The following is an 11,972-nucleotide window of genomic DNA, read 5'->3' as shown; positions in this document are numbered from 1 at the left end:
AATACACTTGATGACTGTCAAGAGACAAACTTGGCGCGAGACACTACCGTGTCTCTTGACATTAATAACAACAGAGTTAATAAACACAACATAGAGTCATATCTACATAGATAGACTACTATTTGTTGACAAACTGTCATATATATAAAAGTATCCAATTGGGTTTTAATAATTGCATAGAAAAGAAATGACATATCAATCTATTACATTCGCGCTGAAAGTTGGACCAATCACAAGGCACCGTTTGCGCTTATAAGATTTTAGGCAGACGGGGCCCATACACAGCCAATCAAGAATCGCGTATGTGTGGTGTTATACAGAACGCTTCGCGCATAGGTATACGCCACTCTAGATTGAATGTGTGTAAGCCTCGGTGTTATATTTGGCCATTTTATTCGATGACGTGTGTGGTGCGGTCGGCTTGGCGCGAGACACTACCGTGTCTCTTGATTAATAAGTTAATAAGAACACGTGGTACGAAAAGTAAGTAAAAATTAACTGATAATTAAAAATTAAAATGTTTTTTTATTAAATTATTAATATCTTTTTTAGTCATGCAGACGGAAGAAAAGTTGTCAAAAACACTGCCGTCGCAGCCTCCACTGCCTTCGCAGTCGCCACTGCCGTCGCAGCCTCCACTGCCGTCGCAGCCGCCACTGCCTTCGCAGCCGCCACTGCCGTCGCAGCCTCCACTGCCTTCGCAGTCGCCACTGCCTTCGCAGTCGCCACTGCCGTTGCAGCCGCCACTGCCGTCGCAGCCTCCACTGCCGTCGCAGCCGCCACTGCCTTCGCAGCCGCCACTGCCTTCGCCTTTGCAGCCGCCACTGCCTTCGCAGCCTCCACTGCCGTCGCAGCCGCCACTGACTTCGCAGCCGCCACTGCCTTTGCCTTTGCAGCCGCCACTGCCTTCGCAGCCGCCACTGCCGTCACTGCCGTCGCAGCCGTCGCAGCCGCCAATGCCACAAAATCAGGCTGCAGCACAACGTAAGTATAGCAACTAAAAGTTACATAACTTAGTTTTTGTAGCAAATTAATCAATAATTAATTAATTATTTAATTTTAAACAATTTTTTCTGTTACAGCCAGAAGATGGAAAAGAGCGGGCCAACGTGGCAGCCGCAAATATTTTCGGAATCGTGGTCGGGGCGGAAAAAACAAAAGCGGAATATCCGTAACAAATAATTATTACAATTAATGTAATAATTATGTATTAAGTGCATTAAGATATGTTCTGATATAAATAACTGATATATCGCGTATACAATAATAATAGGAATTTCGAGACAGAATTATTTATATTTGTTTTTCACAGCATTTTTTAAGTTAGATTTTTGTTAGTAAATCCAATTTTGTTTTGAACATGTAATGAACTTTTAGTTTTTATTTTAATTTAATTAGTTTTAAAGTGTTGATTCGCAATGTATTTGCAACAAGTTTTTCTTAAAACAGATAATATATTTATATGTGCGGAAGGTGTACGTGATGTATTACAGGAAAAATCTAATGCAATAGTAGTCTTTTATAAAAGAAATAATTATTATCGATTTAAAGCATTGTCACATAATTTTTATTCTTAGTTATAGTACATTAAAAAAATATTATTCGTAAACACATTACAAAATATTCAAATATCATAGAAATATTAATACTAGAGCAACATATTAATGGAAATGAATATGCTATCTGACGTACATATTGTATCGTACACTCTCTCTTGTTGATTATGTTGTAAAAATTGTTCTATTAAAGTAATAAAAGAATGTATAACGATTGTCAAAGTGTATAGACTGGTATTTTACTTCTGAATGATACTAACTATTGAGAAATCTGTTTTATTTATATATATTTGAATTATATATAGTTGGAAATTTGGTTAGTATTGCTGGTACAAATTTTGAAACCTCCAGCGTATCTATCCCCGGTTCTTTTGCTGGTAATATTAAGAGTGCATTAGCATTTATAATATTGGATAATTTATTACTGATCACATAATTTGTTCTGTAAGCAATTTCTGCAAATTCTTTTTCCTTCCATAATAAAGTTGTCCACATGTATCGTGGACGTGAATGTAAAGGCAATTTTTGTTTTATCTGCAACGTTATAACAATATTATTATAAGCATATTCATTGGAAATCTTTTATTTTTATTTAGCTATATAAAGACAATCTTACCTTAACCAACACTTTAGTGGACTTCTCTTCGATATTGAAGTGTAGTATTTTAATAAGAGGTAAAAGAAATAAATGCGCGGTAACGAGAACGGATTCTGGTTTACCTGGCAAACATAAGATATATTTGGTTTTGCCTTCGAAATCGCACGATGCAAATGCCGTTGACTTTCCTGGTCTTATATCAACATTTTCTAAAAAGCACACAATACATCAAATAATATGCATAATAATATGCACTTTTTTATTCAGCATTGATATTATAACAAAGTCTAATATGAAGAAGAAAATACCAAAGTGCAATGCGGCATTAAAGTTGTTCTTTAAAATAGTCTTCAAACAGTCTTTATCATTAGAACAGCCAGTTGTCACAAGTAAATCTACAGTTTTTAGAGCTTCTTTGATTTTCTGTATTATAATTGTCGAACTGCGTAATTGTTTTTTATTAGGAATTATTTTAAAAATGATACAAGTATTATAAATTTAAATATAAAATATAAATATAATTTAGTAAGTTAGATGTAAATCGAAATATTAATTATAAAAATTGTAATAAAATATAAAAAATTTCCATAAATTTCGTTTTACTCACTTTCTAGTGGAAATTCCAAAATCCGAAGAATTAAAACCATTTTCTTTTAATAGTGAAATTAAAATTGCCCGATTGCTGTCATATGAATATTCTGGTTGTAAAGGTCCTCCATGTTCCTGTAACTTATCTCCAATAGTCAATACACCAATAGATATTTCTTTAATAACATTCACTTGTTCCATGCCACACGCTGTCAGAAGTCCTATTTCCATTGAACCCATATGTACATTAGAACGTACAATTACTTCTCCTTCTTTTATATCGCTACCTGGAAATCTTTATACGATGGAAACAAGAAAAAATAATTAAATATATCTGAGTAAGAAATACAGGCTATGTTGAAAAAGGTGTAAAAGAATGTGAATCTATATACTTAATATTTTGTCCATATTTTATCGCGTGTGATGTTGTTTTAATTTTGTTTCCCTTGTCATCAGTAGAAATTGCTACATTGTCCTCTGGTATGACCGCAGTTGCTCCTACATTTAAACGGAAACAATAATTAATTTATCATGATAAGCAAACTAGTATAATTGACAAGTACTAATTGTTGTTTTTACCCGAAGGAATAAATTCTCCACTGTTTACCCATTTAGTAGTGACAGGATCAAGTATAATCGAATTGATTTTGCTTGACTGAAAAGGTTTTGTTTTATACTTCTAGTTCATTGCACATAAGCATTAATATTGCAGCTTACCTCATCTGATATTCCTTCCATTTTTCCTATTTTTTCCGTATCTACTACTACTGCATATCCGCGTTTTGTCGCAACTGAAAATGATGGCACATTACTGCGGCATGTTACTGAATCAAATAATTGTTTGTCAAAGGCGTCTTTTATGTCCACAGTTTCAGTCAATAAGCTTTCATCTACATTTGCCATTATTCTCTCTGACATTATTGTTAATGCTTCGTCTGCAGAAATTATGGGAAGACATATATTTTGGCTTGTAGATGCACATATGTCGTGTTCGTTCATCTATATAAAAAAATTTTAATTACATGTATAATTTGTTAAATCATTATTTTATTGTTTTGAAAAGTATTTTACTTGTGAATTTTTAGGACTACTTGAATAAGATGATATGGACATATTTATTTCTTGATCCTCTTTTTCAAAAGAGGATTGTTCGGATCTACTGCACGACATCCCGTCTTCTCTCTGGACAAATATAATGTCACATAAGGCATAGTGATAAATGGTATGATTGTATAAATTTAAATTTTACCATACATTTTGTCAAAAAAGCACATGATTCGAGACTTTAGTGTATGATTTGTCTAAAATAAATAAAATTAAATATCAAAGTTTAATATTTCTGTTCTATGTATACTAAATTAGTTCTAACAATATTTATCATTTCCAGTCAATTTCATTTTGTGTTTTACAAGATTTTTTGTTTAGTTTGTGTTTATAATCTTTTTTCTATGGATAAATAAAATTCAATAATATACCTAAAATATGATATGAACATTTTCTTACACTTAATTCTCTGCCCACATTGTGATGTGGATAATTTTGTTGTCAACCATAGCGTTAATTACACAGAAGGCGACTTATGCTATATTTTTTTTAATATAAAATTGACTGAGAATTATAAATATTGTTGAAACTAATCTAGGATACTCAGAACAGAAATATTAAACTTTGAGCTATTCAATTTTATTTATTTTAGACAAATCATCCACTAAAGTCTCGAATCATGTATGAATAATAACTTGCAAAATAAAAAATTTTCAAAGGTGTAGTAGATACTTACTAATTGTAAGACATTCACATTCACCAACATATCACTTATTTCATTTAATACAAATTTCTAACAAATTTGGTCACTCGCACTACACTGCTCTGGATTAATAAGCAGTCTTGAGTGTGCACCAAAGTAACAAAGCAATGTAGTGCGAGTGACCAAATTTGTTAGATCGAATTCATTATTATTACTTTTTTATAACACTTTCTGATCTGAAAGGTTATGTAAAAATGTCAAATCGTAAGCGCGCGGCGCACGGCTTCTCAGCGCCATCAGCGCACCTAACGTCAGAAATCGGAACATGGACATTTTAGCCGGAGATTTTTATCGTACTATTTTAGACATTTCGACTTTGGACTATTATAACTTTTTTTCTACAGCACCTACAGTAAAAACAAGCATACTTTTCTTATGTAATTTGGGTATGCGCTATCGATTGAGCCTAATAACAACTCAATCGGCCCAGCCGTTATTGAGATCCGATAATCTCGGCTCGTCTCAACTTTCGGGCTCGCGTAAAGATACACGGTCGGTCTTGCGCCTGCGTTGCGCGCTACGCGTGAACTTGGCGCGAGACACTACCGTGTCTCTTGATATATACAGGCAGCGATCTCGTTCGAATATACATTCTATATATATCTATAAGATATCTTATGTATATCCACAAATGTATCTACATCAGCGTATATCATATGTATGTACATAGTATATACAGCACATTTTTTTCACATTATAGATATTTCATATATATACATAAGATATCGAATGTTTACTGGGAAGTGCTAACTTTAACTTTAAATATCTCAACTTCGGTACGGTTAATTTTTTTCTAACATTACAGAGGTGTAGGTATTATTTTTATTAATATACAGTTAAAATTTAAAAATATTCCTAAGAAATCCCAGTAAACAAAAAGATATCTTTTAGATGCCTAAAAGATGTCTTGCATGTCTTTTAGATATCTTAGAAATTGCCCAAAAGACCTTGAAAAGAAATCTAATAGATGTCTTATGCAACACTTTTAGACTTCTTTAAGAAATTTTAAAGATATCTTGAATTATTTTTTACGATCTTCATAAAGATATCTTTCAAACAATTTCGAGGTATCGTTAAAATATTTTAAAAATATATGTTTAAAATATGTCAAATATATATGTGTGAACGGTGTGTGTAACGGTGACATTGATGAGTGACATGTATGTATATGTCACTCAATGTTACCGTTACACATACACCGTTCACATATATATATTTGACATGTTTTAAACATATATTCAATGCATTGACATTATCGTCGTTTGCCTCGGATGCTTAAGAAACATCAATTTTTTCACAATGTTTCTCTTTCGTATCATTGAAAATTTTATTTTTATCAAAGTCTGATATTTCCTTTCGTCAACGCCATTGTTGAGATCGAGAAAGATCAATATATTTTTTACGCTTTGGCATAATTTTGGCCGTTCTAAAACTTTAATGTTAACAAATCATTAATCATCGATTATTGATAAGCAAATATTTTAAAAAACAAAAATAAAACTAAATGTAAATTTTTTTAAAATATTTGCTATTATCGATTCAATAACTTCAATGTTAATAAATTTATAATAGCAAATATTTTAGAAAACCAAAATAAAGTTTAATGTAAATAAGACTTTTTAAAAATATTTTCTCGTTTTTTAAACAGAATTGTTTTCTTTTAAAACGTATGGTTTGTGGCAGAATGCGCGAGGTTGAACGGAGGACAGCTTTAGTTAGAATACAACTAACTTCCTATTTTAGTACAAATATATCTTCCGCACTGCGCACTCTTTCTCATTTAATTCTGAATTTTGTATCTTATCTCTAATGTTTAACACTACTTAGTAATACTCTTTATAATATAAAAACTGAAACTTAGATGTGACATCAACGAAGGTCTTAATGTAAGTAACAAAACGTGGCGCAGCTACGCTGTATATAAAAACCAAAAACAAAAGAAAAACTCTTAAATTAAGATGCTAACATAGCTAACTTAGATTAACATGCTAACAAGAGTGCAATAAATCTTTGATCTATTTGACTGCATTTGTAAGATGTATTTGACTGCATTGTATGTTACCGTTTCTCCACTAATCTCCACAGTACAGTAACTCTTGCTAATATGCAGTAATTTAAAATAAATAGTTAAAAATTTTCCAGGTGTGTAATCTTTCGATAGAGATAAATGTTAAGAAGCGTGGCTAATCGATTAAGGCGAGTGGCAGGAATATTGAAAATCTTGTGTTTGAAAACTGCTTTTGTAACATTTTTTTTCTTTTTTGATATTTGTTTTTAGCACTGTACCATCAAGTGAATCATTAGATAATGCTTTTGGCTAAAAAATATTATTTTATATTTATTAACAATAATTGCACATGTTAAATTGCACTTTGTTGCAATATGTATGTTGTAAAATGACTTCATTTTTCTATTTATAATAGCAAATCAGTATTCTTTTTAAAATAATTAGTTATTAATTTAACATATGCAAATTATTATTAATATACAAAATAATATTTTTTAGCCAAAAAAACATTATTAACTAACTTACACTGTTAGAAACAAATGTGGAAAAAAGAAAAAAAAAAGTTGCAAAAATCAAGTCTCGAATACGGGATTTCGAATTTGCTAGGCCTTACTCGCCTTACTCGATTAAAAGCGCTTGTTTCTGAGCATTTGCCGTCCGCAATGTGTTTACGTCGGCTCGATGGTAGCAAGACAGAGACGTCCGCTCTCTCTCTATAGCCGAACGGCCGAGCGCACACAGACGCGTGACGTAAGCGCTTCTTACTTGTGTTGGGGCTCGAGAGCCGCGAGCCCGGTAGTAGATATCGCATCACTGCTCTTAATAGTGTAAGAGAGAGAAGAGGGAAACCACACGTCATCTCTCTCTCTCTTCTAAAGGCCAGAAGATGTCTTCACTCTAACACTCCTTCCTCTTCTGGTCTTGGCTCCTCGGTTTCTAGCTCAAGGGAGTCTGAAACAAATAACACAAATTCTACGACTCTGAACTTAATGTAACTCATAATATATTTAATAATTTTTCTCTGAAATAAGTATGTAATGGAGCCGGTAGAGGTTTTGTCAGAATATCAGCTGGATTCTCATTTGTATTAATCCACCTTACCCTAACTTGATTGCTCAACACACAGCTCTTTATATAATCTCCATGTGTTTCTGCTATATGTCTTTTGTTTCCTGTTAATTCTCTTTCTTCGAGTTTTCTCTGAATCTCTGAAAGTTCGTCATCAAAATTTTTTAACCTGTGTGATCCATCCATTTGAGTGCTTGCTCCAGCTGATTTGTTATCGCACCAGATTGTCACTGGGTAAAAGGTTTTCCCAGTAATGTCTCTTATGGCCTTGTCCAAGGATACTATTTCTTGACAAGCTTCACTCATGGCGAGATATTCCGCCTGACAGGTAGATAGACTTATGTGGGACTGTTTGTAACTCCTCCATGATACGGCATTTCCATAGAGTTTTATTATGTATCCTCCAGTTGATGTTGAATCCTCACAATCCTTGAAGCTTGCATCTGCGTAAGCTTCTAATTGTTCTTCTTTTGCTCTGAACGTTAGTCCCATCTCTGTGGTTCCTCTTAAATAGCGAAAGATCCTTTTGACATCTTTCCAATCACTTTCCTTGGGATCTTTTTGTCTTCTGGATAAATAGTTTACTGCAAAAGCTATGTCTGGTCTCGTAGCTCTGGCTAAGTAAAGCAGGCATCCGATAGCTTCTCGGTAAGGTGCTTTACTAGGAGTTGTAGTCTCTTTCAGTCTTTCTGGATTTTTATTTTCTTTATTTTTCATCTGTCGTGTCACCATTAGTGTATTCTGAGCTTTGCTCTCTTTCATTTGAAACCTTTCTAGTATATTTTCTGTAAACTCCGATTGACTCAGTGTCATAACTCTTATTTCTCTATTCCTCTGGATTTTTATTCCTAGATATAATTTAGGTTCTCCTAGATCTTTCATTCGGAATGTGTTACATAAACTAGTCTTGATCTGTTTTATTTTCTCTGTGTTATTACTTGCTAGTATGATGTCGTCAACATACAATACTAACAATACAACTTCTCCATTTTTCCTCCAAGTGAATAGACATGGATCATTTGGTCTTTCTCTAGTCCCAGTTTCAAAGCCTCCTCTGTAAATCTCTGATTCCATTTCTTCGGACTGATCTTTAATCCATACAACGTTTTCTTTAGTCTGCATACTTTATTTCTTTTGGTACTATCATTGACTTCGATTCCTTCTGGAATTTCCATAAATATGTTGTCATCCAACATACCATTGAGAAATGCAGTTTTTACATCCAGTTGTATTGCTTCCAAGTCATATTTATTTATAATGGCCAGTGCTGATCTAATAACTGACAGGCGCGAAACTGGTGCATAGGTTTCACATATCTCGTACTCATTTTTGTCTTTGAAACCTCTAATTACAAGTCTGGCTTTAAATTTTTCTTGACCATTCTCTTCATTTTTCTTCTTGAACACCCACTTGGAATCAATGATGTTTGTTTTCTTACAATTAGCAGATTTTGTTGGTCTATTTACAATTTCCCAAACTTTATTTTCTGTCATTGAATTTAGCTCTTCTCTTATCGCTCTTATCCATTGTTCTCTATTTGGCGATTCCATCGCTTCTCTGTAATTTGTTGGGTCTCGGTTGACACTGGCTAAATTTGCATGTACTATTTCATCTTCAGTCCGCTTATCAATTTCCTCTGTCTCAATACTCTGAATTCTATAAACAAAATCCGGATCTCTCTGAGGATTGCCTTTTGTTTTCCTATCTGGCAATTTTCTAGTTTTCGATTCCTTTTCCTTTTTTTGGTTGGCTTTCCTCTTTGGGGGTCTGCCTCTCCTTTTTGTCATGTTTTCTAGTTCATCTATTTGTTTTGTTTTTGAATCAACTGAGTGATCCTCTCGTCTCTCTATTATTTTATCTTGTTCCTCCGCAGTTTCCTCTCTGGATTCTTCAATTTCTATTTCAGTTGATTCAGCTATTTTAGCCACGTTCTTGTAGACTAATTTTTCGTTGCACTTTACATGCCTAGAATTTAAGAATCTTTGTGTCTATGGATGCCACAGCAAGTAACCTGTTGGCGTATATCCCACCAGAATAGCTTTTATTGCTCTCTCTGAAAATTTATTTTCTGGGACTGGAATTTTTATGTACGCCTGACATCCAAATCTTCTCAGTTCTTCTACGTGGCTTTTCACCTTGGGATTAATTTTTGACAAAGGTGTTTTGAATTCAATACCTTTATGTGGTGTCCGGTTGTAGACATGTACTGCCGCTTCGGTTGCAAAAATCCACATTGTTGATGGTAGTCCTGAGTCAATCATGAGGGCTCTGATTTTTTTCTGTATTGTTTTATTAAATCTCTCTGCTGTGCCATTCAACTCTGGAGTCAGTGCTGCCAGTCGGGCCGGGTTGCCCCTCCAGTCCCTTCCAAAAACCAGGCTATGCCCAATAACGTATTGTAAGCGTGCGGATCCCAGTAAATATAAATCTAAATTTTTATTTTTTTGATAACACAGATTGAAGACTAAATTTATGAAGAATAAGATAGGATAAAAATAATTATTTAAAAAAAGGAATAGGATGAGAATAATTGTAAAAAAACATTCTTGTATAATTATAAAGAAATACTTTATTTGGCAGAAATTATTAAGAATAACAACATTTGTTGCAAGGGTAAGGAAAACTGCCAAAAACCTTACCAGTATCTGTCTGTTCACTGGGATTGTGCCAAAACTGCACCCACAACACGTTACTGTGGTTACCATGGTTACCGTGCGCGCGGCCTTTTTTTTTTTTTTTTTTTTTGATAAGGCAGGGGAAATCCTTTATGGATACCCACGGGATCCGGGGGGAGTCCCGTGGGTTATGTGGGATTCTCCTGGGAAGATGTCCCAGGCATACCCACTAAAACCCCTGCCGATAGCCATCCTAGACCATAAGGAGGAAGGGTGAGGCATCGCCAGCGGCATTCATCTCACCCTTCCTCAATCTTGACCGTTTATCGGTCTCATCTCGGGGGAAGGGAGGGTTCTCAAGTCCCCCTTCCCCTTTATTGTCGCCATCCTTACCGGGAAAGACCGGGCTATCTCGGCCTTTCCCCGCCCTCCCGTAATTGGTGGGGGGCTGAGGCCAGCCGGGAGCCCCCGCTCCCTACTGACCCCCCCCGCCGGAGAGAGGATGTGATTCCGATAAAGCTCGGTATCCACCTCTCCGGCCATTCGCTGTGGAGGATTAAGTCCTCCACGTGCCGGAGGAGAGGTATAATTCCAACAATTGCAGGTAATCTCCCTCCCCCCCGGCCACTGCTCAATGTAAACTCCGAGGGAGAGGCTTTCCCTCTCCCTCGGTTGTTACTGCCCAATTTTAACTCCGGAGGAGAGGTATAATTCCAGATATACCGGACTATATTCTCCCTCCCCTCCGGCTGCCCGATGTAGAGGGGCCCCCTAATGGGCCCCTTCCAATAAGAGTCCTCCCCAGTGGGGTGAGTACCGCCCCCCTGGGAAGGCTCTGCTCCTATTTACCCCTTTGGGGGGTGGGTGGGGGATACATGTTGACGGAAGGGAGGGGAAATCATCCCCCTCCCCCCGCCGCCTCCCCTCTTCTCTCTCTCTCCGCCTCCTCCTTCTGCAGCATTACGCTGTCGCAGAAGAAGGAGACGGCCCTCCATTTCTCCTCTCCCTCCAGCATGGCCTTAACCACTACTGGCAGGGAGAGGTCTCCGCCGACCACTGCGGTCAGGACTCGACGCTCCTCGTCCCATGCGCTGCACTCTTGGAGTGTGTGTTGCGCCGAGTCCCGACCGGCCGCACAGTGGTGGCATCTCGTCGTACGCTCCCTACCAATCCTGCACAGGTAGTCACCGAAGCAACCGTGCCCGGTGAGTACCTGTGTCAGGTGGAACTCAAGTCCTCGTCCTCGCCTGTCTACCCATTCCGGTAGACAGGGCTGGATGGCGTGGGTGGTCCATCTGCCCGTCGCAGAATCCGCCATGGCTTCTTGCCATTGGGATATAGCTCTGCGACGGGCACTCTTCCTAATTTTATCCACGGCCCCTGGTCTTAGACGGGCGCTCCCGGCGCGGTCAGGGTCCCTCGTACGCTGATACACTTCAGCGTACGAGTTCGCCAAAAACTCTACCGGGAGGAGGCCCGCCAGGGCCGTGGCCGCCACGAACGACGTCGTGCAGTAGGACCGAATGATCCTCGAGGCCAGTCGACGCTGTTGGCGATGCACGATCGCTTTAATGCGCCGACTGGCCAGGACTTTATCGGCCCATATCGGTGCCCCGTAGAGGGACACCGACTGCACTACGTTGGCGTACAGACGCCGAACCCTTACGTTCGGCCCACCCACGTTGGGCAGGAGACGGCCTAACGCTGCCGCCATCCTGTCCGCCCTGGGGAC

General features: G+C 37.2%; 2 protein-coding genes across 2 annotated transcripts; one reads left to right on the top strand and one right to left on the bottom strand.

The window, feature by feature from the left end:
• The first annotated feature begins 398 nt into the window (after positions 1-398).
• Positions 399-1,473, top strand: LOC136997869 (as-peptide 126-like). Its single transcript, XM_067349266.1, has 3 exons — positions 399-403; positions 553-984; positions 1,083-1,473. The coding sequence occupies exons 1-3, from the start codon at positions 399-401 to the stop codon at positions 1,180-1,182; spliced, it is 537 nt and encodes a 178-aa protein (XP_067205367.1). The 3' UTR covers positions 1,183-1,473.
• A 359-nt stretch (positions 1,474-1,832) lies between these two features.
• LOC136997786 (gephyrin-like) lies at positions 1,833-7,338 on the bottom strand. Its single transcript, XM_067349076.1, has 8 exons — positions 3,814-7,338; positions 3,460-3,741; positions 3,322-3,397; positions 3,135-3,240; positions 2,762-3,037; positions 2,463-2,596; positions 2,173-2,363; positions 1,833-2,090 (listed from the first exon to the last, which is right to left on the bottom strand). The coding sequence occupies exons 1-8, from the start codon at positions 3,910-3,912 to the stop codon at positions 1,833-1,835; spliced, it is 1,422 nt and encodes a 473-aa protein (XP_067205177.1). The 5' UTR covers positions 3,913-7,338.
• Positions 7,339-11,972: the final 4,634 nt, after the last annotated feature.

Source organism: Linepithema humile, chromosome 2 (assembly GCF_040581485.1).
Source record: "Linepithema humile isolate Giens D197 chromosome 2, Lhum_UNIL_v1.0, whole genome shotgun sequence".
Taxonomy (NCBI): Eukaryota; Metazoa; Arthropoda; class Insecta; order Hymenoptera; family Formicidae; genus Linepithema; species Linepithema humile.
The sequence above is the reverse complement of the archived record's forward strand: the minus strand, read 5'-3'. Positions and strand labels throughout refer to the sequence as shown.